General features: G+C 24.4%; 1 protein-coding gene across 5 annotated transcripts in view; it reads right to left on the bottom strand.

Moving 5' to 3' along the window:
- LOC122499489 overlaps positions 1-27,783 on the bottom strand; it is a 405,956-nt gene that overhangs the window by 56,335 nt on the left and 321,838 nt on the right. For all 5 annotated transcript variants that reach the window (XM_043607872.1, XM_043607873.1, XM_043607875.1 and 2 more), the window contains one exon: positions 13,709-13,752. In XM_043607872.1, the coding sequence (XP_043463807.1) occupies positions 13,709-13,752 (44 nt within the window). The remainder of the gene's footprint in view (positions 1-13,708; positions 13,753-27,783) is intronic.

Below are 27,783 nucleotides of genomic sequence, written 5' to 3'. Positions count from 1 at the left end.
CGGCCTATTTGGAACTTGGATTTTTTTTCGTCTCCACGCACTGGATTATAAAACCAATTTCCGTTTGAATTATTTCATTCCCATATAAGAAAGAGGAGGAATTGTGCATATTATCGAACGAAAACGGATGCTTCTCGACCTTTATGCAAATAAAAGATATTCCCCCTTTTATTTATTATATAGTTTTTACCTGCGTGATGATTCTTACAACGATTAGCACTCCGCATTGACGTTTAAATTCCCTTCACCCCCCTCTCAATATAGCATCCCTCCTCCTCCTCCTCTCTTTTAAGGGAAAGCTTCACAAGGACGTGTAGATAAAAATAATTTGAGTGTGGAAATTGTTGAAATTCTTAAAGGATTCAAAATGATAGTGAGTGAAAGAGAGAGAGAGGGAGAATATAGGCGCAGAAACTTCAGGGCGCATTAGAGGTTTATCGTTGGAACAGGTGTATCTCTTGATCCAAAGGGTGCCGCGGTTGTCCAGTTGATTCCTAAGAAAGCCCACCCAGGTTGTGTGTTGTGGATTGTCATTTAATAATCTCCGATTTCAAGCTATAATACATAAATAAAAAAGAGAGGGCGCGAGAATATTTTCATGACTCACGACAGATATCAAAGGAGATTTTTATTTTCAAAAGAAAATTACGATTTTTTTGGGTTTGTTATTTCTTTTGGTCAATACGCATTTATATATATATATATATATATATATAAAAAGAGCTGGTAACGATGTTTTTATACACAAAACCATATATAGCATAATGATGCTGTGACTAGTCCAAACGAGATTCTTGATAAAAAATGAATTGTCGATTACTATCGATATTAATCTATCACGAGAGGAGGAAAATATACAAAAGAAGAAATCAATTTTTAAAAAGCAAAGTCACTATTTTTAGTTTTTGATTTTTTGTTATTTGCTCCTTGACTTTTATAGAAATTCTCACGTGGGAATTATATTTATATAGTTTTAGAATTAGTTCGTATTTACATTGAAATTAAATAGTAATTACTGAAGAATTTTTATTGGCAATGAAAAATATTGTGAGAAAACTATTTCTGAGATTATTTTCTCATCAGAAGAGTAAATATTATTAGAGACTGGAATGATTTTCTGATTCAAGTAATGACAATAATTGAACTTTCTAATATTTTTGCCCTCTTAGTATTTTTACTATTTAAAAATTTACTTTACTAGTATTTTCAATTTAAGGTATTTTTACACTCTAGTATTTTTACCACCAAATATTTTTACTTTCTAGTCTTTTTATTTTCTAGTAATATTCCCAACTTATATTTTTACTTTCTAGTATTTTTACACTCTAGTATTTTTTATCACCAGTTTTTTTACTCTATAGTATTTTTTACTCTCTTGTATTTTTACTCTCTAGTATTTTTGGCCTTTATTATTATTACACTCTAGAATTTTTTAATCACTAGTATTTTTACTCTCTAGTATTTTTTGCCTTTAGTATTTTTACACTCTAGTATTTTTACTCTGTAGTATTTTTACTGTTTAGTATTTTTACTCTCTACTATTTTTACTCTCTAGTATTTTTACTCTCTAGTATTTTTACTCTCTAGTATTTTCACTCTCTAGTATTTTTACTCTCTAGTATTTTTACTCTCAAGTAATATTACGATCTAGTATTTTTACACTCTAGTATTTTTACTTTTTAGTATTTTTACCTATTAGTATTTTTTCACTCTAATATTTTTTTACACTGGTATTTTTACTCTTTAGTATTTTTTACTCTTTAGTATTTTTACTTTACAGTATTCTTATTATTTATTATTTTTATCTAAGGTTTTATTAATTATAGAAAGTAAAAATACTAAAGAGTGAAAATATTGGAGATATAAATATACTGGAGAATAAAAATAATAAAGAATAAAAAATTTTAAAGATAAAAATACTAGAGAGTAAAAAATACTAGATTCTAAAAATACTTAAGAGTAAACAATGCTAAGGAATAAAAATACTAGACAGTAAAAATACTATAGAGTGTAAAAATACTGAAGACTAAAAATACTAATGAGTAAAAAGTGCTTAAGGGTAAAAATACTCAATAATAAAAATATTAGAGAGTAAAAAATACTAAAAAGTAAAAATACTAGATTGTAAAAATACTAAAGAGTAAACAATACTAACGAATAAAAATACTAAAGAGTAAAAATACTAGAGATTAAAAAATACTAGAGTGTAAAAATACTAAAGACTAACAAAATTAAAGAGTAAAAATATAATATTTATCTAATAGTAAATATTAGAGAGTAAAAAATGCAAAAGAGTAAAAAATCAGACATTAAAAAACACTAAAGTCTAAAAATACTAAAGAGTAAAAATACTGGAGAGTATAAAATACTAGAGAGTAAAAATACTACTCTGTAGTATTTTTGCTCTCTAGTATTTTTTACTCTCTAACAATTAAAACAAATTTGTGAGATTGTAATTATCTTATACCAGAAATAAAGTGAATATTGAAAAATTTTTCTCGTTCAAAGAGTGAAAATAGTTAAACCATCTTTATGAAAAATGAATACAAATCTTCATCACCTAAAATTTTATCTATCTATAATAAAATAATTTCCCCCCAAATTTTCCAAGATCAATTTTAATTATCAAAAAAAAAAGTCACGATATTTATACCGATCGCTTCTCGAAATGTCCAGCATAAAATATGTTACCATGGAAAAAGGGCACGAGTATATAGAACAGTAGATTTCGAGTAGGAGAAAAAAAGGAAAGAAAAGAGAGAGAACGAGAACCGAAACGAAATTTGGCAACCGTGAACGAGTTATTAGATGAAAGAAAAAAGCCAGACAAAGTCCTAAGATAGAATCTTCAGTGGGCGCGGTGGCAAAAGCGACCAAAAGAGATGAAGAGGGAAGGAGAATGAAAAAAAAAGGAATGGACACACACTGGACAGAACAAAAATGTATTATTAACCAGACATGTCAATCAGTGTGTGGCAAATATTATACTGCAAGTTCATTGTGGTCCATTTCTCCCTCTTGTGTGGTCCCCTCTACTGACTAATAGACCCTAAAATATGTTATTATTTTTTTCCAAAACTGACCCGATTTTTTTCTTTTTTTATCAAAAAAAAAAAAAAATCAACTCGAAATTAAGGCATCTACTGTATTTACATTCGCAGTTGTAATAATTGCGTTGTCTGCACGCGATGTGACGGTATTATTTTGCATTCGAACAAAAAGAAAGCAATGAAAATTCAACCCTCCACACACAATATTATCGTTATTTTGAAATTATCTTTGGAGGTTTTTGCTGAAAGCTTAATTAGCGAGAGATGATTTTGAGTGATTTTTACGGGAGTTGAACATTAATTGAGCAACGAGTAAGTAATCAACTTTTGAAGAGTTCATCAAGAAGATGTGGAGAGGGGAAAAAAAACCTAAAGAAGTATTTCAAATTGTGTGTACCGGTTTTTATAATCTTTTTTTTTTTTCTAAAGCGGAGCCATTTTTTCGAGAGGGAAAGAATATAAGTTTCTTCTTCGTATTACAATTTTCGGCGTAGAAAAATTTTTATGAATGAATATCCCCAAACTTCCTGTATAGTAATAAAATTGTGGAGCAAAAATAGCTATTACGTGTATATAAATTTTTTTTATTAAGTTCACACGCGATTCTTTCAAAAAGGGCGGAAGGTCGCGAGTCCTTCAGGTATACTTATAGAATTTTCTATCAATGAAAAACGGGAAGCGTCTTATAAAAAGGATTCTCTTCCTGTTTACTAGTATTTTTTCGACTACCAAAAAAAAGTAGATCACGTAATTTCTTTCTCTATTTTTGATCCATTTCTAAATTAAAAATAACCGAAAATAATGTAAAAAGTGGTGCAAACTTTTCTGCAAAAATATTTTTTCAAAAATTTAAACACAACCTAAAATATTTTTTCCCTCTAGTGGAAAGAAATTATTACAAAAATTAAAGAAAGATTTAATAAATTTCTATTATGCTCCTTACAAATTACAAAAAAAATCTTGAACAATTAAAAAAAATACAAATTCGCCTATGCAATTTTCTTTTAAAACCCTATTATTTCTTCAATAATTAGCGTAATAACTTTTAATAATGTATCCTTTGCTAAAATACTTTGTAATTTTCAACATCGGAAGAATATATGTATATATATATGTAATTTTTTTTTATTTTAAAGAGCTGTAGGCTAGGGGAGGTGTCGAATAAATTGAGGTCGTGTGGGGCGGACATCTGCACGAGTGGTGGACCACACTGAAGCCTATATCCTTGCCCTATATGTTTTCCTGCGGGCTTCTGGCTTTTTTGGACATGGGGTGGATATATAGAAGGAAGAGGAGTTTTGATGCGGATCCTTTTGAAGAAGCCATATATTTTGACCGTTCAAAAAATTTTTCCACAGGCGGCATCTTCTCTTTTTCTCAATTGCCAAAAAAAAAGAAGAAACAGTTCCACTTGCTTTTCCCCATTTTTTATGAGCTTCATTCAAAGATCAGTTTAGATAAGATATTTAATGTTTTGTGTCTGACTACTGTCTTTGAATCTTTTTTTTTTTTACCAAAACAGAAATAATAAAATCTTGGTCTGTTCATCTAGATTTTTCTATTGATTATTTTTCTTTCATATTTTCATATTTTACTTTCGTATTTTTTTTATAGTTCGTTCTTATTTTCTTTTTCTGTTTAATATTTTTTTTACGAATGGAACTGATTTATAATTTACTCTATACACGGAAAGAAAAAGTCCGTCAATCATTAATAGACTAGTATATTACTTTGAGACGGGACACAAAATCATTGAATGCATAACATACTTTGAGTCACAATCAGTGACGAGTTGCTTGCTAAAATTTAGAAAACTGTCATCAATATATAAAACTCGTTCACTAAAATTTAGAAAACTGTCTATTAAATTTTCTATGACTATCAAAAGCATTCAAAAAATTCAACTTCTTTCAGAATTATCCCTAATTTTAGACACTATTTGGTACAGAATGAACACATTTTTTTCGTTGCACAGTTCCGATATTTTATTTACACTCTTAGACGCTTTAGACCAACACATTTTCCAACACATTTTCGCACTTATAATAACTACACGTAGAAACGCACACTTATAACACTTTAAGTTTAGAAGCAAACTGTTCTTATATACCAAATAACAAAATTTTTCACAACTTGTGAGAAATGATTTTGCACTAATAACTACTTTTTAATTGGCGAGAAATATAAAAGAAAATATATTTTCATCGAGGTCAATTTCTAGACGCAATTCAACTGCAAATTGTTAGTTAAGTTAAATATTCACATTACACATAATAGTATATAGGGATATGTATAGCAGACAGCAAAAACACATGGACTATAGAGAAACCGGAAGAAATGCGCATCGGTACACTGCGCAACAATGCGCTAGTGAAGAGCGCCGATTTAGAATACGAGTCAACTAACGTTTCACAAACTTTCACTAATGATTCGTAAACATTCAAACAGCCATTGATAACAATTCAGCATTAAATCTAAAACAATTGGTCACATACTGGCATTCTAATCAATCCATGACTCGTTTTCAATCGTTAAGTAAAGTTAAGTAACCATCAACGGAAAAAGAGTCCCGTCTCAAAGTAATATACTAATCCATTAATGGTTGACGGACTTTTTCTTTCCGTGTAGTATTTTTAATATCCACTATTTTTCCCTTTGAGTATTTTCAATCTCTAATACTTTTAATCACTAATATTTTTACCTTTTAGTATTTTTACTCCCTGGTATTTTTAATCTCTGGTATTTTTAATCTCTGGTATTTTTACTTTCTAATACTTTTACTCTCTAGTATTTTTATTCTTCAGTATTTTTACTCCTTAGTATATTTACACTTTAGTATTTTTTACTCTCTATTATTTTCACTCTTTAGTATTTTTTACTCTCTAGTATTTTTACTCTCTAGTATTTTTACTCTCTAGTATTTTTACTCTCTAGTATTTTTTACTATCTATTATTTTTACTCTTTGGTATTTTTTATCCCCTAGTATTTTTACTCTTTATTATTTTTCCCTATGGTATTATTAATTTTAGAAAGTAAAAATACTAAAGAGTAAAAATACTAGGATAGTAAAAATACAGGAGTAACTCCTTAGTATTTTTCCTTCCTAATATTTTTTTTATCTTTTTTCTTCGTCTGTCTTGACATTTTTTTCGAAAGTTTTTTTTTTTTAAAACCTCATAATAAAGACGGGAAATTTTGCGACTGGATTACTCCAACAGATATCGAGTGTATGTAATTAAAAATGTCACATTCGATTATTATTAACGACTATATTGAATTTTAGAGAATATAATTCCCCGGCTCTCGTCTTGGAATTCGGATTATCTTTCGAGACGATATTTTAACGAGTGTCCTCCCTCCATTTCCAGTGGCGATTAAAAGTGTGGTAGCCCAAACGTGGCTTTATCTTGGCAGAAGAATCCAAAGAATCTGGTTTCAATTTAAATTGTTTTATTTTACAAATTTTTTTTTCCGTTTCAAATTCTCGGAAGCGAGATCTTGGAAGCTAGTTGACAAAAAAAAAAAAGACGAACTTAAAAGAGTATTTTAGAAGAAACTTTTGGAAAGGTATAGAAAATAGATTCGTTTTTAACAAGAAACTTACTTAACCATATATTTAAAGATCTTTTGCAAAAGTCAAAAAACATGTGTCCGAGAAATCCGCACGTGCTGGTGGTCCATCATCCGGCGTCTCTCATCCACTGACCCAACACCGACAAAGGCCCACACAAGGGTGGCGCTCTCTCTCTCCTATTGTTGAAACATAAGTCCATGAAAACTCAATGCATTGTCCTTCTACTGTTTCGGCACGTTTCGAAATTTTTTTTTTTTTAAGAATAATGGAACTTTGGGAAAAAAAGGCCTCTTTTTTCTTTTTTTTCTGGTTCGAACTTCCTTTCAAACAATTGGTCCCAATAGGAAGTTCGTTAAAATGTATTGTGGCCTTTAATCTTCCTCTCGTTATTATATACTTTATAAAAGCATCGTCTTTATTGGAGAGCTATTACTTTTAACTCGAATCATTCTTTTCCTCCTTTTAATGTAGAGTTTAAAAGTTTTATAAGTTGTCCACGATAATCGGAGTTTAATTTGAAATTAAAAGAGGGAAGGAAAAAGATCTTCGAACTGGAGAGAGAGATGCGGGAAAAACACGATGTAACGTAGAACTTTCATTACTATGATTACACAAAACCATTGTGAGGTCCGCAATCATCCATTGATTGCAATTTTTATTATTACTCTGAAATTGTATCAAAACCGGTAAGTAAAAGATCCCCTTAAGTGTACTTTTCAATTTTATCTCTTCTTTCGGAAATTTATCTTCAATCTCTTCGATTGTTTTAACAAAAATTCGATTTTTACCACCCAGTTTCTCGAATGAGAAAAGGGAAACATTAAAATGAACTTTTTTTTAGTAAAACAAAGGAAATTAAATCTTCCGGCATTTTTAGGGCTCGAACCACAGTGAAAGTATTTAAAAATGCGGATTTAACGGACCAAAAATGGAAAATTACGGACCAATTAATGACAAAAATATAACCAATCACCAATCCGAGTCAAATAAGAGAACATTTTACTTACAACTATAAATTGAATTTTTCATAACTATAAAACATGAAGATATAGATAACTCCTAGTCTTCGACTCGGAGTGATCGATTTCTTCATGTTTTATAATAATAAAAATGACAAATTGATAAAATCATTTACAATTCAATTATTATTTACAATAATTTTAATTTAAATTATACGTAAATTCTTCAATTAAATAAATATTAGAAAATAAAAACTTCCAAATAATGTAAAAAAAATTCAATTAAGCTTTTTCAAAAAAATTAATTTCAAAATTCAATTATTTTTAAAAATTCCCGCTATATTGTTAATTCACATAAAGAATTTTATCAACAAATTTATAAATAATTGAATTCTTTTGACAACTTTTAGTAAAATTTTTAAAAATAATTACATTTTTTAGGAAATTTGATTAAAATTGTATTAAAAATAATTGAAATTCTGCGATAAGTTTTATTATTTGTGAAAATAATAATTGAAACCCTAAGAAGAATTTTATTAATATTTGAACAATATTTAATTTTTGCGAAGGATATTATTACTCTTGAAAATAATAGAATTTTTGCAATAATTTAAAACTTTTTCAAAATTAAATTTTTTTTGTATTTCTATATATAAAATAATTCCATAGATGCAAACTATAAATACAAAAATTATTTTAATCATTTTTGAAAAAGTTCTTTATGAATTTTGAAATTCATTTGTTTACAATTCAATTTTTACAAAATTTCAGTTATTCGTAAATTCTTCAATTAAATGTATATTAGAAAATAAAAACTTAAAATAATATTAAAAAAACCCGCAATTAAAGTTTCTCAAAAAAAAAAAATTAATTCCACAGAATTGTTAGTTAAAAATATGAAAAATTCCATTTTTCAAAGATTTTAATCTGAAACCTTTTCAAAATTCAATTATTTCTAAAAATTTACGCTCTAATGCTTTTAAAATTCAATTATAATCTAAAATTTTCACTGTAATCCATTTTTAAATCAATGTTTATGAGAAAATTCGACTAGAATTCAATTATTTAAATACAAAAATAACAATTTATTTAATAATTGCATGTTTCTTAAAATTGAATTTTTCATAAAAAATTATATCTATAAATTTTTAAATAATTGAATTCTTTCGTCGAATTTTAATAAAATTTTTAAGAAATTTTTCGAAAAATTCAATTAAAAATTGTATTAAATATAATTAAAATTCTGCAATGAGCTTTGTTTTTTATGAAAATAATTGAATTCCTAAAAAGAATTTTATTATTTACTAAAATAATTGAAGAAATTTATAAAAAAACTTTGTAAATAATGAAATTCCTGTTAAATTTGTATACTTTTTTGAAAATAATTAAAAGGTTCTGTAGAATTTTATTAAATTTTTGTTTTAAATAATTGAATTCTTTTGCAAAATTTTATGAAAATAGTAGATATTGAAAATCATTGAATTCAGGAAAATTTTTGAAAATAATTGAAATTCGGAGAAGAATTTAATTATTTCTAAAGATAATTGAAATTTTGATGAGAATTTGTAAATAATTTTAAACATAATTGAATTTCTGCGAAGAATTTTATTACTTTTGAAAATAATTGAATTTCTGCAATAAATTTGTAACTTTACCAAAATTAAATTTTTTTTCGTGTTTTTAACTAAAATTCTTATATAAATGCATTATTTTTAATAATTTTTGAGAAAGTTCTTTAAGAATTTTCAAATTCATTTGTTAACAATTAAATTTTACAAAATTTCAATTATTCGTAAATTCTTCAATTAAATTAAAATTAAAACCTATATATTAGAAAATATAATAATTTGAAATAATTTCAAAAAAAATTCGCAATTTACCTGTTCTCAAAAAAATTAATTCCACAGAAGTGTCAGTGAAAAATATGAAAAATTCAAATTTTCAAAGATTTTAATCTGAAACATTTTCAAAATTCAATTATTTCTAAAAATTTACGCTCAAATGTTTTTAAAATTGAATTATAATCTGAAAAAATTTCAGAAATTCATTTTTAAATCAATGTTTATGAGAAAATTCAGAATTCAATTATTTAAAAACAAAAATAATAATTTATTGAATAATTAAATGTTTCCTAAAAGGCTAAAATTGAATTCTCATAAAAAATTTTATCTATAAATTTTTAAATAACTGAATTCTTTTCACGAATTTTAGTAAAAATTTTAAGAATACTTTTTTCGAGGAATTCCATTAAAATTGTATTAAAAAGAATTCAAATTCTGCAATGAATTTTATTATTTATGAAAATAATTGAATTTCTAAAAAGAATCTTATTATTTACAAAAATAATTAAATCCCCCTAAAAATTTTATTATTTTTGAAAATAATTGAATGATTGCGAAGAAATTTATATAAAAAAACTTTGTAAGTAATGAAATTCCTGTGAAATGTTTATTATTTTTTGAAAATAATTAAAAGTTTGTGTATTATTTTATAATTTTTTTTTTAAATAAATGAATTCTTTTGAAAAATTTTATGAAAATAGTAGATATTAAAAATCATTGAATTGAGGAAAATTTTTGGAAATAATTGAATTTCGGAGAAGAATTTAATTATTTCTAAAGATAATTGAAATTTTGACGAGAATTTTGTTAAATTTTGAAACATAATTGAATTTCTGCCAAGAATTTTATTTACTTTTGAAAATAATTGAATTTCTGCAATAATTTGTAATTTCTCAAAAATTCTTCAAATTGTATCGTTCAATTCACAAACTTTTCATCCTTTTTGCCCTGGACATTTCTTAAGAACACTTTTTACTTCTTTTAAGAAAGAAAAATAAAAAATAGAAAATCAAAAAGGAAGACCAAAGTTTATACTGTTTTTGAAGAAAGTTTATACCCTTTGCCTAAAAGAGGAGGAGGGTCGGGAAAAAAATGAGTTTTTCGAATGACTTAATAATTTTTCGAGAGGGCGAACGGTTTATGAAAGATGAAGCAGTTAGGTGGACACATTGATGGACAATTTCTGGTTTTTTTTTATGGATGGAAAAAGACTTTGGCAAAAGGCAAGTTTGTAAGCGTGCCATCTTGGGAGGTCGAGATGATGCCGGTCCTAAATATGTTATTAGTTTGGTCGTATAACTGCTTCATTTTGTGGCGGATGGCCGAGGGCGATCTTCCTCTTGCGGAACAACGGCTGGCGCTTCATCGCGCATAGAATACACGAAAAGCCCTCTTTCTTCCCTTCTCTCGCCAGCAACAGCAACAGCAGCAGCATCAGCTACCACCACCGAATATGGCCCTCCCAGAAGTATTCGACCAGGGAGGGCCTAGATTGTTTAATCGCACACCCCTAATCAATGCTTCACCAGTGTGCAATTTTCGTCAAATTGTGGGAGACCGCACTCTATATATATAGTCACAATATCCAAACTCTAAAATCATAACAAAAAGAATTCGAAATCATAGGTCTTAATCTAAAAAGGAATAATGGATATGTATATAATTCTTTTATTTATAATGCACAAAAAAAGATTCAGCTTCTCGTTTTTAGACCAATCGCTAATTGTAGTCATTTGATCGAATCGTAAAAATTGCGGACAAAAAGAAGAGGAGCAAGTCCTTCAACAGTAGTAATAAGTAATAATAATATAGCCAAGTATTCCTCTTTCTTCCGGAATTATACTTTTCTTTATTATTACAACTTCATGAATCTGGAAAATAATTTAGTTATTAAAATTTAGTTATAAAAATTATTTTCCACATTTATGAAGATGTAATTATAAAGAAGCTTTTATTGCATAAAGTAGTTAAATATTTATTGAATTTGGCGAGGAACTTACGCGAGGAAATTAGAACAAAAAGTTTATGGTTCTTCGTGATAATTTTGTTTCATCTCTTCTTAATTCTCGGGACTTTTAAAACGAGCGACCGGAAATTTAAAAATTTAAATTTTTATAAATAGATTTCAGTAGAAATAAAAGTAAAGAAAATAGAATAAAGAAAAAATATATGATTGACTATTATATTAGAAAGATTTTTGTAAAGAAACGAATTTATCGAAAAACTGGTCGCCTTTCCACCTAGTGTTATCAATTGACCTAAAAATTGACCAACTATTGACAAAAAAAAAATATTACTAAGAAGCATGAATATCTTTTTCAAAATTAAAACAAAATATAATTTTTCGAAAAACTAATCGTCTAGTCTACCTATTTTTATCAATTGGCCTAAAAGTTGACCACCTATTGACCTAAAAAAGGTGAAAATTTGGTAAAGAACATTAATAATTAACATAAAAAAAAATTAACCTAAAAAAGGTAAAAGTTGGTTGAAAACATTAATATCTTTTTAAAAAACAGAAAAAATCGAAAAACTAATCGCTTAATCTACCTAATTTCATCAATTGACCTAACAGTTGACCACCAATTGACCTAAAAATGTGAAACTTGATGGGAAGCATGAACAAATTTTATAATAATTAAAGACGACCAATTGATAAAATCATTATCAATTCAATTATTATTTTCAAAAATTTATAAATAAAATTCTTCTTTAAATCGATTATTTTTCATAATTTTCAAAAAAGTTCATTGACAATTTTCAAAACCATTTGTTAACAATATTCAATTTTACGAAATTTCAATTATTCGTAAATTCTTCAATTAAATATATATTAGAAAATAAAAACTCCAAATAATATAAAACAAATTCCATTAAATTTTTTCAAAATTCAATTATTTCTAAAAATTCACGCTATATTATGCTTTTAATATTCAATTATTATCTAAAGTTTTTACTGATATTAATTTTTAAATCAATTTTTTTAGAAAATTCTACTAGAAATCAATTATTTAAATACAAAAATAAATATTGGTAATTGTTGTGATGTTGATGGGTTTCAATATAAGTTTTACCTCAAAAACTTATATTGAAACCGGCCATCAACATCACAACAATTTTTAAAATTTATGAAAGTTTTGGAAATATCGAACAACATCTCCTCGATACAAAAATAAATAATTTATCGAATAATTGAATGTTTCTTAAAATTAAATTTCCATAAAGAATTTTATCCATACATTTTTAAATAATTGCGAATTCTTTTGACGAATTTTCATAAAATTTTTAAGAATAATTATATTTTTTGAGGAGTTCGATTAAAATTGTATTAATTTATGAAAATAATTGAATTACTAAAAAAAATTTTATTAATTACGAAAAAAATTGAAATTCTGCAATGAGTTTTCTTATTTATAAAAATAATTGAATGATTGCGAAGAAATTTATTAAAAATCTGTAAATAATTGAATTCCTCTGAAATTTTTATTATTTTAGGAAATAATTAAAGGTTTGTGTAAAACTTTAATTAATTTTTTTTTCATTATAATTGAATTCTTTTGGATAATTTTATTATAATAGTAAATATTGAAAATCATTGATTAAGGGAAATTTTTTAACATAATTGAGCTAATAATTAAAATATTGACCTAAGGGGTAAAAATTTCGTAAGTAAATAAATTACATTAGATTAGCAAAATTTTTTTCGTATTATCTTTTAGGAAACCTCACATTTTTTGTTTGTAGAATTTTCCCTCTTTTAAAGAACTTGGACATTTTGACCTACAGAACTGAAATTTGTCAGAAAAGTTATAAATTTTGAATTTTAGAAAAATGCTTTTTTTATTTTAATAACTTTGTGACTTTTGGACCTAAAAAGCAGAAATTTTTCACAATTGTTTCGTTTTTTCTCATTTTTTTCTCCTTTATTCTTATTCTTAACCATTTTTTGATTATTTTTTACCTAAAAAAACTAGAGAGCAAAAATTTTTTACAAATCTACGTTATAAATGCGTCTAAATATGACTAATAAACTGTGGCAAACTAAATTAGAATTGTTTCAATAATTTTTATTCTCCTAATTGACGTGAATTTTTTTTAAAATTCTCTCCATTTTTTCCATTTTGACCCAGAAAGTGGAATAAACGTAAATTTTTCTTTTTGGATTACAGAAAAATTTTGTCGAACAGGAAAAAATCTATCGAATCAGATATTTCTCGAATAAAAATTGAAATTAAACGAATCAAAAATAAAGTGTAAAAAAATACAGAAAAATATCTACTCACCGTTTCTCCTGAATTTGAAAAACCTTTCCCTCCAATCCAAGTGACTGAAACAGAAAAAAAATGTTCTCGTTATTTTTCTGAAATAAAAATAATTCACGTGCCTAAATCAAAAAACAATTTTTCGCATTAATAAATTATATAAATTTAATAATTTATTTCCATTGTTTTTCTGAAATAAAAATAATCCACCTAGCTAACTTATAAAACTATTTTTTTCATTGATAAATTATATATTAATTTTTATAAATTTTTTCTATTGTTTTTCTAAAATAAAAATAATCCACGTGCCTAACTTATAGAAAACTATTTTTTCCATTGATAAATAATATAAATTTAATAAATTTTTTCTATTGTTTTTTTAAAATAAAAATAATTTTCGAAAAATCAAGAAAAGTCAAAGTAAATCCGCAGAATATATCGATTCGCTTTGTTTTAATTATTTTTAAAAAAATAGAAAAATAAACATAGATAAAAATAGATGGTAATAAAAATCTAGTAGAAAAAAACTCGAAGGTGTAGTTTCTTTAGTAGCTAATGTCGACCCTTAAGAGGCAGGGAATATGTAAATTTTGAATTTTTTCCTCCAAGGTAAAAAAAGAAAGAAAAATAAACAATATATTGTAGTAGCTGATGGATGTTTCAAAGCGCCAGACAATCGTATATGATTACTTTCTTCCTCTCTGAACAAGTTGCAAAAGTTTTTTTTTCCTCTTTTTTTCCTCATCTCTTTTTCTTTCGCTCTTTTTTTTCGGGAAAAACTGCGTTTTTGCCTGCTTTCCTTCGACTTTACGTTATTTTGATTACAGGTATATACATTGCCGACAAAGTAGACAAGATTTAAGTTTTGCTCTTTATTCCTTTAAATGTAACAAAAATAATTCGAGAAAAAGTTAATTAAGGTAGGCCTTCAAAGTATTTCTTTGGCAGCTAAAAATGAAGCACCTTCTTTCTCATAATACCATGTTTGTTGGATACTTTAAGGCTTTTATAATCGACCCTTAGAGATCATTTCGTTTTCTTACAGGCGCGCTCTTAATTGTCATGACAAGCTTTGGATACAATTTGCCTATCGTATTTTAACTCTCGAGTTGTAATTATGTTGTAAACTCCAGTAGCTGCTTTTGTGGCAAGAAACGAAACTGTTTTGCCTTGCTTGGTGGTCGAAGAATTTACACTTCCGGTCCCACTCTTCTGTATAGTATATATATATAAAACCTCTTCTGATTTACCATCTCTACCTTCTTCGCCATATCTTTTACCTTCTCCTTTTTTAATTCTAGAAAAAAGAAAAGAAAAAATAATTTCCTTTTTTTCCAGAATTAATAAACTATTAGTTACGATTCTTTTTTTTTTGTTGACAACAATTTCTAAATAATTTAAATACCGCCGGGGAAATTAAATTCTAATTACAGTATTTACAGTTTTACATAATCGTATATAAATTATGGAAAAATTTGCATAAATATAAATTTTTTAAGTTTGTATTACTTTGGGAATATGAATAAAATAAAAGTCGACGAATGCTCCAAGAGATATTATCAACGGCAAAAGGCTATTTGTATGTTAAACTATATATAAAAAATGACTTTCGAACCTGTTTGCTTCTCTTTATAAATATATATGTATATACACACGTGATAATTGAAAGCACTTGAGAAATTACTTTGTTTTAGGTGCGCGTACGGATTTACGAAACTTCCAATAACCATATAATGATCTATGGTTATAGTTGCTAAGCCCTTTGAGCCCTTTTAGTTTAGTCTATATAGTTCGTAGATGAGACGATCGATAAGATCCTCCAATCAGGCTCTCTCTCACAAAAGATATACACTCAACCAAAGCTCCAGGTTCGTTAATAACTCCCAGCTACCGTCTCTCGTCAAACCTCATCCTTTTTCCTTTTTCTCCTTTTTTTCCCCGTAAAATAACATCAAAGGAGTTAGAAAATTAATTATTTTGCCTTAGGTCCCTTTCGTGAAATTAAAATTCTCCGCAATTATTGTTTTTTAATATAAGGTCAATAATTTTCTTCTCCAATATATATAGGTATACAATAATAAAAATGTGAATATAAAAAAGTGGTTTTAAGCGATGAATAAAAATTCAGCGTAGAAAATTGTATAATAAATAAATAATGTATTATCATAAATAATAAATTATAAAATATTTATATAGAATATTTATTTCAATTTTAATTCTATTTATTTTAGAATTTTAATTATTATAATAGTCAGGGTTGGACCTTAGTCAAGGTAGGACCACACAGCTATTTTTTAAAGAAATGTTATTTTACTTTTACTGATAATACACTTCGATTTTCAGACATAGTCCAACCATGACTATATATTTTTTTAATGTCAAGCTTCGTATACAAATTAAAACAATTAAAACTTAAACTGAAATTCAATTTTAAATTAATTTTTATTAGAAAATTCAAAGAGAATTTAAATTATTTAAATGCAAAAATGAATTATTTATTAAATACTTGAATATTTTTCTTAAAATTCAATTCTTATAAAGAGCTTTATCAAAAAATTTTTAAAATAATTAAATTCTTTTAAGAATAATTTAATTATTTGTGAAAATAATTGAATTTTTTCCGGAAGTATTGAAAATAATTATTAAATTGTAATAAATAAATTACATCAAATTGTTTTAAACAATTGAATTCTTTTGAATAATTTGATTTAAATTTAATAGAATAATTGCATTTTTCGAGCAATTTATTTAAAATTATATTAAAAATAATTGATATCCTGCGATGAGTTTCATCATTTATGGAAATAAATATGAATTATTGCGAAGAACTTTATTATAATTTTTTTAAATAGGTACTTGAATTCCTGTGATAAATTTTATTATTTGTGAAAATAATTGATTTTTTCAGGAAATTTAATGACAATTGTATTAAAAATAATTGAACTTCTGTGAAAATTTTTATTATCTGTGAATGTAAATAATTGAATTTTTAAAAATAATTTATTATAATTTTTGAAAATAATTGATTTTTTTAAAATCATTATCAAAATATGTCAGTTATACGAAAAATTTGAAAAAAAATTGAATTCCTTCAAGAAATTTAATTACAAATATGTTGAAAATAATTGAATGTCTGAGACGAATTTATTATTTTTTTTTTTTTAAATAATTGAATTTTTGCGAAGAAATTTATTTAAATTTAAAAGAATAATTGCATTTATCGAGGAATTCATTTAATTTTTTATTAAAAATAATTGAAATCCTGCAATGATGAGTTTTAACATTTATGAAAATAATTGAATTCTTGCGAGAAACTTTATTGTAATTTTTTTAAATAATTGAATTTCTGTAATAAATTTTATTGTTTCTGAAAATAATTGAATTTTTCGGGAAATTTAATAAAAATTGTATTAAAAATAATTGAAAACAGTAAATACTAAAAATAATTGAATTTAAAAAAATTTTTAAAATTAATTTAATATAAAATATTAATGAAAGTAACTGTAAATAAAAATATAGTTGTTTAGTATTGAATAAATAATAATTTTACAATTAAAGTTAAATTTTATAATCTGTTGTTCATTATTTATTATAATTTGTTATTTATTATTTAGTAGAATATAATATTTATGATAATTGTTATTTATTTGATATTATAGTTTTTTTTTTACTTTTTTTATTTTTATTCACTTTTTTAATACTTTTCCATAAATGGACGTTGATTTTGAATTACAAAGAGCGGGGAATTTTTTTTCTTTTTTTTTTGAAATTATAGTTGTGTCGTTGAAAATTCCTTATTAATGTGCACTACATTATTCATAAACCGGTTTACGAGTTGCGTTTACTATTTCCACGTATTGCACTTTTTCTCCCATAGGAACGAACATTACTCGTGTGTAATCAGTGACCCTGCATTTATGTGCTTTGTTACCCTATCTTCTTTCTCGAATGATAGAGCAATTTTTACGCATGACGAAAAGTTATTGTGGAATATTACTAAAACAAGAACAAATATTTAAAAAAAACAATTTTTTTTAAATTTCCTCCCAATTTTAATTCAATTTAATTTTACCAATTTTTAATTTTTTAACCACTTTACCATTTTTCTAATTTATTAAATTTTATCAATTTTTTAATTCTTTTTAAAAACAATTTTAACAAATTTCTTTACAATTTTCGTGCAAAATATTTAAAGAAATAAAATGATAATAATTGTAAATAAATAAATGATTGAAATATGCGAAAAAATCGCCACTGTTTAGTTAGCTAATAAAAATGTTTGCTCTATAGTTCAAAAAAAAAATATATATATTCAATAACTTTGGAATGTTCCCAAGAAGGAAAATGAGGAGAACTTTATCTGAAATTAGTTTGTATTTATTTTTTCTCCACGTGTAAAAGTTACTCGCTTAACGTTTGAAAATCCATACACCCTTTCAAATTGTTCTTCTTGCGAGTCGTTATAGTTGTTATCTCAGAAAGTAATCAATTTCCTTATTGCCCTTCGTGGAGCAAGAACCCGATAATAACAATTACATATAACTTTACAACCTAATCTAATTCCAATCCAATTGCAGCCAAAAAAAAGAAAAGAAGAAGAGGGAATAATAATTTCAATAAAAGTCCAAAACAAAACACTAAATCTCGTCTCTTGGCAATTTTTTCCCTGTCCACAATATTTTCTAATTCGACAACAAATCTGTCTTTCTTTTTTTTCTCTATAAATAAATTTCTAAGTTAAGAAATTTAATATTATTATTAATTTATTAATTTAGTGTTATAATTAAAAAATTCTGAATCTGCTTTTAATAATAAATTATTAACGAAATAAAATTTCTAATATTATTTATTACCTATTTAAATAAGATTAAATAAAAAAAGAAAATACAATATATTGTTATAAAAAGTATATAGTAAACAGCATGTAGAATTCTTTTCTTTTCTAAATAAATAAATTTCTAAATTGATAAATTTAATATAATATAATATTAAGTTATTATTTCAATGTTAATATTAATAAATTCTAAATCTATTATCTACTCTTAAAAAAATTATTAATTAAATATAATTTTTACTGTCATTATTTATTATTAATAATAAATAATTAATTATTATATATTAATAATAAATAACTAATTATTATATATTAATAATTATTAATTAACTAAATTATATATTAATAATTATTATTTAACTAATTAATTAATAAAAATTATACAAAATACAATATTTTGTTATATCGCTTGTGAGAGAATTTTCATGCCGCCTAAACGGCAGTTTAAAGAACTGCAGTGGCGCGAAATTCAAAAAGAGAAAATTTTTATTCTCAAAAAAAGAACAAAATTAATTTTACTTTTTGGTGTTCAAAGTTGACATTCATTAATTTAGAAAATCAAAAAGCAAACTTAATAAATGTTATAAATTTATTATAAATTTGTTATAAAATATAATATTTAACAAGGCAGTTATTCGCAAATCACGCTTCAATTTTCCTCGCGCGCACATATATAAAGCAAATACTATAAAGGAAGAGCAAACTTTGTATTACAAATTACATTCTTGTTTTCTAGGGCAACTTGTATATAGTAATTCCGTAAAGTTACCTTTCCTCGCGGAATTCAAACAACCTCTTTTCCTCCCCCTTTATATATATATCTGTATACGCGAGTTACTTAAGCCTTCACAAACAAACTTTCTGACTATACGAACCTGTTCAGTGTGTTCAAGATAAACCACTCTCGGACTCAAAACCATTTTGTAGTCCCATTTCCTGGCAAGGAATTCGTTTCAACGTCCATTACAGTGGAACTTTATATTCCACATGTAATTTAATTCTATTATGAATATTGCACATAAAATTGACTGCGAAGTGGAATTATAAAATTGGTTCAATTGATGTTACATGATTTTCATATGCACATATATATGTTATTTACTTTTCATCATTTTGTGTGTTTATAGAAGCTCGATGTTTATATATTAACGTCAAATTTTATACTGTAAATTATTGTTATGTTTTATATAGTAGAAATCTATAAGGAGGATGCAAATTGCCTATGGGTTCTTGAATTACAATTTGTCTATATAGATTCTTGAATTGCAATTTCTCTTTTGGTTCTTGAATTATGGTGCGTCTAGAGATTCTTGAATTATAATTTCTTTTTATTTATTTTCTTTTTATAAATTCTTTTCAGAATTATAATTCTTAAAAGAATTTGTAAAATAAAAATAATATATAAAATAAAAATATAAATTGAATTTATAAATTTTCCTTCTACGCACTTTTTACCAAACAATCTAGATCGGCCCAAGATTATAAAACATTTTTTCATGTTTTATAATAAAAAGATGAAAAAATAATTGAATTCTTGCAATAAATTTTATTTAAAATTTTCTTAAAGAATTGAATTCCTATGAAAAAATTTATTTGTGAAATTAATTGAATTCTGGAGAAAAATATTATTATTATTGATGAGAATAATTAATTTCTTGTGAAGAATTTTATTCAAATTTTTTTAAATAATTGAATTTCTCAGGATTTTTTAAAACTTTTTGCGAAAATAATTAAATTCCACCGAGAAATTTCATTAAAAAATTGAAAATAATGGAAATCTGACGAAAAATTAAAAACAATTTTTTCTTTAAATAATTGAATTCCTTTGAAAATGTTTATTTTTGAAAAGAATTGAATTCTTGGGAAGGATTTTATGAAAATTTCTTAAATAATTGATTTGCTTCGAAGAATTTTATTTTTTACGAAAATAATTGAATTGTTTCAAAGATTTTTACAAATAGTATTGACAATAATTGTATTCCTAGAAAGAATGTTATATTTTACTAAAATAATTGTATTCTATGATCAATTTTATTATAATTTTTCAATATAAAACATTTTATAAAATTTTTTTTAAATAATTGAATTCTCGAGAATAATTTTATTATTTATGAAAATAATTGATTTCTTGCGAAGAACTTTATTCAAACTTTTTTAAATAATTGAATTCTTAAGAAAAATTGGATTAAAAATAATTGAATTTTTTTAAATAATAGAATTTTTAAAAGAATTTTATTTAAATTTTTAGAAATAATTGAATTGCACTGAACTATTTTTTTTCAATTCTCTGAATATATTTGAATTCTGTCGAGAAACTTCATTAGAAAATTAAAAATAATTGGTAAGTAATTAAATTCCTGTGAAACTTTTATTAAAAATTTGTTTAAATAATTGAATTCTTCTGGAAAATTATATTAAAATAGGAAATATTAAAAATAATTAAAATGAGGAAAACTTTTAGAAATAATTGAAATTTTGACAAGAATTTTATTAAATTTTTTGAAAATAATTGAATTTTGGAGAATAATTTTATTATTTACAAAGATAATTGAAATTTTGACGAGAATATTTTCAAAAATTTTTTAACATAATTGAATTTATGCGAAGAAGTTTATCACTTTTGAAAATAATTAAATTTTTGGAATCAGTTGTTCTTAAAATTTCAAATTGAAATCTTTGAAGTTCATCTATTTATGAAGATTGTAAACACAACTCTTTTGAAATCCAATTAATTTTGAAGTTTTCAAAGTAAAATTATTCATTAAATAATTTATAAATAACAATTTTATGATAGTTCTTCATAAATTTAAAAATTTTCTAATTTAAATTTTTGTTGAAAACACTAAAAAAAATTCAATTTCTGAGAAATTACAAATAATTGCAGAAATTCAATTTTCCCAAAAAGAATTCAATTATTTTAAAAAAATTTTAATAAAATTGTATGCAAACATTTAATTATTTTCATAAATAATAAAAATTTCACAGAAATTCAATTAGTTTTATAAATAATAAAATTTTTTAAAGAAATTCAATTATTTTCATAAAAAATAATTTAAAATTCTAGAAAAAAATAATTGAATCAAAATGATGAAAATAATTTTGATGAAGTTACAGTAACTCCGAGTCTTCGATTCGGAGCAATCGATATCTTCATGTTTTATAAAAATACTTTTATAAGTTGTTTAATTCAAAAAAGGTTTGAATTTAAAATTTTTGAATGGCTTAATTTCTGTGGAAAATCCTGTTCCAAAAATAAGATTAAAAATAGAAATTGTGCAAATATTTTTCTTCTTTTTCCAAAAAGAAAATAATAATTTTGTTAAAAAAATTGTGATTCATAAACAAAAATAATGTAAAATGAATAAATTTTCTATTTCTTAATCACAGTTGTTTAACAATTTTCTAATTTTCTTTGGAAGTAAAGAACAAAAATAATTTCAATTTGACAAAACATAATATTTAACAAAATTTTAGTCTTTTAATAAAAAGAAGTGAAAAAAATTGTGATGATTTTTATTTTTCATTACAATTTTGAATTAATTATAAAATAAAAATATAATATAGATACAATCTATCTAAAATTAACAAAAAATAAAAGTATAAACAAAAGACAACTACAGAGTATTAGGGACAGAAAAAGTGTATGTATAAATAAAAGAACATTTAAATTATTATTGTTAATTCCCTTTTCCTCCAACTTTTTACTCCAGACTACCTTTTTCAAAAAAGACCAAATTTTTCTAAAACTAATTAAAATATAACAGAATCACCTACAGGGAAAATTTTCCTACAGGGAAATTTAATCAAACCTTTCATTATTCATTTTGTAACCTAATTGTTTCGAATGTTTGCCATGGGTGTGTGTGTGTGTGTGTAATTAATTTAGAGGCCCGCAGAGACAAGCGCAAAACTTTCCTTGCGGGCAAAAATATTCCTTTTATAACAGCAGCGAAAGCCCGATATCGCTAATGCATAGCACCTGTTTTTCAAGTGGACGATGTGTGGTCACAGAATGCGTAACGAATGCCATTCATTACATTTATTCATTCATTGTTTTCTTTCGCGATGTCTTGGTGGTCTCTTACAATTATATATTTAATACTCCACTAAATCAGAGACGACTTCCTTTTTTTTTCTTCTTCTTTTCCTTCTCGTTCTCTAATTTTTATCGCAGCATAATTGCACTACAGTATCAGCGTAATTTCAATGCAATTTTTATCAGCGTAATTTCAATACAATTTTTATCACCAAAATTAAAAAGAAAATTTTATCATCAAAATTCGAAAAAAAAAACTCGCAGCATAATTTTGATTCAATTTTTATCTCAGGAGAATTACAATATAATTTTTTTTTCCCTGAACGAATTTGAGTACAATTTTTATCAATACAATTGAAATACAATTTTTATCAGTAGCATAATTAAAATACAATTTTTTTATCAGCTTGAGTAATTTTTATCACTAAAATTAGAATACAATAATTTTTTTTCTTCAAAATAAATTCAATACAATTTTTATCAGTGGTGGGATTAATTTTTTTCAGGACAAAATTTGACTACAATTTGTTCAGTAGAGAAAAGTAGTAGAATTTTTATCAGCATAATTGCAATATAGAATGTTTTTAATTAGAATAAAAATTCATGGCGTGTGAAAGCTTTGCGCTATTCTTTCACAATTCTCTCTTGCTTGTGTGTGTGAGTGTGTAAAATAGAAATAAAACAAGCAGGAAGTGTCTTTTATAGGCCGACCAGTAACCTCGAATGATCTTGTTTTTAAAGTTGTTCTCAAGCCCCCGGGAAATATGAAGTTTGTGTCAAGAATACAAAATTTATTTGTCTAAGTTTGAACCCTTTGCTTTCGAAAAGAAAAAAGAAATCTTTGCTTTCTTTTTGAAAAATAAATAATTTTTTCTGCTCTTTTATCCTCACTCTCGAAATTCTATATTTTTGATCAAAAATTATTATTTAGAATATCGTAAAAATATATTATAAATTTATTCAATTATAAATTTATGTAAATAAAATTTTGTTAATATAAATATTATAAACCTACGAAACCTACGTTAAAAATTAAACTTTTACAAATTTAAATTATTTGACTGAATTATTTTTCTTTAATATATAAATTTTTTCTATTTATTATTTATTAATATAATATTTAGACAAATATTTTTATTTATTTATTTTGTCAGCAGCAAAAAATTGAACCAGTTTAAAAAAATACAAAAAATATATTTTCTCTCGAGTGTGGGTGTATTTTTCTTTAAGGGAACAAAAATAAAATTGAATTAAGATATCGGTAAATTACTTGAGGGAATATTCAATCATATTGCGATGTTACAAAATCCTCAAGGCGCCTTTTGTGTTCGCTTTTGTGTTCGCCAACTGTGGCATTTCCTTCCGGTGTGAGATCTCTTTAAAGAAAACTTAAAAAGGAATGCGAAAGAAGAAACGTGCTTAATCGTTTGGTTCTGAGTCATTGTTGCACGTTCACTCGCACACACTTACGTCACGTGGCGCCTTATTTTACGCCACACGTGTAACATTATTTCTCAGGGTGAAAATTTGCATTTTCTTTTCCCTCAAAAAAACATTTTTCTTTAAGCGGAAAATTTGTATTCCCTCCTTTAGAAAAAAACTCTATAGTGAAATATTTTATTTCCTCCTTTCAAGAAACTCCGCAGTGTTTCCTTGTTTTTTTGTAGTTCATATTTTTTATTCCATTAGTAAATTTTTGCATAATGCAAAAATTTACAAATGGAATAAAAAATATAAACTAAAAAAAAGAAATTAGAAAATGGAACTAAATTATAGAAGAAAGTTTTTCCTTTTTTCTAGAAAATTTTTTTTTATTTTTTATTTTTTCTCTTCAGCTAATTTTTTTTAATTTAAATTTTTCTTCTTTAGTTAATATCAACAAAATTAAGAGTTGAACTTTATTATTTAAATATTAATTAAAATTTTTGTAAATATTAATTATTTCATAATTTCTAGATTGAATTATTTATACTTGAATAATTTTTGTTAAATACTTATATAAATACTTATTTTTTCACAGAAATAAAAATTTTAAACAATTTTAATGTAATAGCTTTTTGAAATTGATCTATTTCTCAAAATTCTTACAAATAACGCATTTAATAGTCAATTATAATATAAAATTTCAATCGCAATTAATTTTAAATTGATTTTTATTAAAAAGTTCTACAAGAATTAAATTTTTTAAATACAGAAATAAATAAATGATAAAATCATTAATTATTTTTTAAAATTGAATTCTCATAAAGAATGTTATCAACAAATTTTTAAATAATTCAATTCTTTTGACGAATTTTAATAAAATTTTTGAAAATAATTCAAGTTTTCAAAGAATTTATTTAAAATTGTATTAAAAAAATTGAAATCCAGTGAAGAATTTATATTATTTATGAAAAGAAACGAATTTTATTAAATTCTTTAAATAATTGAACTATTTTGAATCACTATAAAAATTGTAAAGAATAATTCAATAATTTTGAATAATTTAATTTAAATTGTACAAAAAATAATTTAATTTTTGCTATGAATTTTATTATTCATGAAAATAATTCAATTCTTTTGACGAATTTGAATAAAATTTTTGAAAATAATTCAAGTTTTGGAAGAATTTATTTAAAATTGTATTTTAAAAATTGAAATCTATAGTGAAAAATTATATTATTTATGAAAAGAAATGAATTTTATTACATTTTTTAAATAAATTGAACTATTTTGAATCACTATACAAATTTTAAAGAATAATTCAATTATTTCGAATAATTTAATTAAAATTGTACAAAAAATAATTTAATTTTTGCTATGAATTTTATTATTAATGAAAATAATTCAATTCTTATAACTAAATGTTATCAAAATTTTAGAAAATAATTAATTTCTTTCAAAGAATTTTATTGTTTAAAATATTAAAATAAAATTTTCTTTCGAATAATTTTCTTGAAAATTCTATTTCAAATAATTGAATTCCTGTGGAAATTTTATTATTTCTGATATTAATTGAATTTTATTTTTAATTTTTAATTTTGTTTTTACTTTTTCTAACCGACAATTTTTGGTAAAAATATTTACATTCTCAAAAAATTTCTTTCAGTCCAACATCCGGAATTTGTTGATAATAAATTCTATTTTATTAATCAATCTTCTTTTGATTCGACAAAATTTTTTCTTATAAAAAAAATCTCTCACTTCTGAAAGAAAAAAACTTTTTTATTTTCAGAATCTTCACTTGGCGCAGCTTTTTAAAAAACATTGGATTTTCGTTTTCAAGAAGCCGAGAGAGAGAGAGCGGCTCTTTTGACATCACTCAAAGGAATGTAAATGTTTATATACGAAACTAAAATCATTCGATAACTTGAATTTTCAATTATTTTAGAAATGAAAATTTTACTTTCTAAAATCTAAAAATAATTTTACTCTTTTTATAATTGTAATCAGAATCTTTTATGCGAATGTTTCTTTTTTTTTATAGAAAAAAAAATCGTTCCGTTTGAAAGTACTTCATGAAAAAAAGTCTCTTTCACCTTTTTATATTCACATGAATATAAAAAGCAATAACTAATTCTCGTTTCATAAAACTAAAATTGATTTTTTAAATTGTACAATTTACTTGGATTATATTGCACCGACCTACTCTCGAAATCTTTCATCCCTCGTTATAATCGAGAGAGAAAAAGAGAGAAAGAGCAGTCGTCATTTTATGAAAAAAAGCAATCAACATTTCGATATAATACTCTTCTCAATTGCCGCACTTGCGACTTTTGCTTCGAGAGGCGACGTATCATAAAAATATTATAATATGATTCGAGTTTCAATAATACTTGCCGGGAGGTCTTATAAAATTTATAATACAAATTTTTTTTACATACATTAACACTGCACTAACATCGGTCTTGATCGGAAAGAGAACCTTGAATTAATTAACATTGCCGTTCAATCAAAAAAAAAAAATTTTCTCTTCAACTCTTTTTAATAGCTATTTACTCAAACATTTCCCACTGTCTTCCCCCCCTATTTCAAAGATAAAGGACTTTTATTACCATGCTCAAAAAAAAAAAAATCGAGCACTCGCTTTAATTAACAAGAAAGTCAATAAACATCAATTTTTAAATACGTCCACGTGCCGCATGAAAAAGCTCCGATTTTTTTACGAGCCAAGATTTTTTTTTCGCCAACCGACAAACTTGAAAAAAATGTATTTTTTATTTTTACTGAACTTTGTTGCGGGACTAAAACTTATATGTTTGTTCAAGTACAAGAGAAAAGGAGAGAAAGAGAGAGGGAGCGATAGATTATTATCCAAAAATTTGCATAATACCTTAACGTCATCATGAACATTTCCGTTAATGACTTTTTAGCGGAAAAAAAGTCCCAAACACACGCACCAAGTAATTAGTTCGGTAAAAAAAAGTAAGTCAGGTTTCTGAAAAATTGAGATTTGCGAGAGAGCAGGTGTGGTCCTTTGGAATTTTATTTATTACCCTCGTGTGGGAAAATGTTTCTATATCATTAAATATTTTTTTTTTTTCTACATGTGATTAACAAATTTTTTCTTATAAAATTATTTGTTCATTAATCCATCAACTAATTTAATGCGAAGCAATTAATTCTCTTTCGTCTTTGAATCTGAATTAGTAGTTTAATAATTAAAAGAGTGGAATTTGTTTATTAATTTAATAGGAAAAGATTTATTAATTTTTAATAGAAAACTACTAATTAGTTTTTATTTTTTAATTAATTACTGTTTAATTAGTAATTACTATTTTTATTTATTTAATTAGCAATGACTGTAAATTAGAAATTATTATTTAATTAGTATTCACTGTTTAACTATAGTATTTACGATTAATTAGTATTTACTATTTTATTAATTACTATTTAATTAGTAATAACTATAAATTAGGAAATACTATTTAATTAGTATTTACTATTTAATTAGTACTCAATATTTAATTAATTAATATTTATTTTTTAATATTTAATTACCTACTATTCTCTGTTTAATAAACGACTATTAAATTACTAATTACAATTGAATTAGTAATTACCTAATATTTTGTATTTACAGTTTAGTTAATTACTATTTAATTAGTAATTATAATTTTTATTTATCTAATTAAAAATGACTATAAATCGGAAATTACTATTTAATTAGTATTCACTCTTTAACTATAGTATTTACGATTAATAAGTATTTACTATTTAACTAATACTAATTATTGGAACTTTTGT

Source organism: Leptopilina heterotoma, unplaced genomic scaffold (assembly GCF_015476425.1).
Source record: "Leptopilina heterotoma isolate Lh14 unplaced genomic scaffold, ASM1547642v1 Lhet_168, whole genome shotgun sequence".
NCBI lineage: Eukaryota > Metazoa > Arthropoda > Insecta > Hymenoptera > Figitidae > Leptopilina > Leptopilina heterotoma.
The sequence above is the reverse complement of the archived record's forward strand: the minus strand, read 5'-3'. Positions and strand labels throughout refer to the sequence as shown.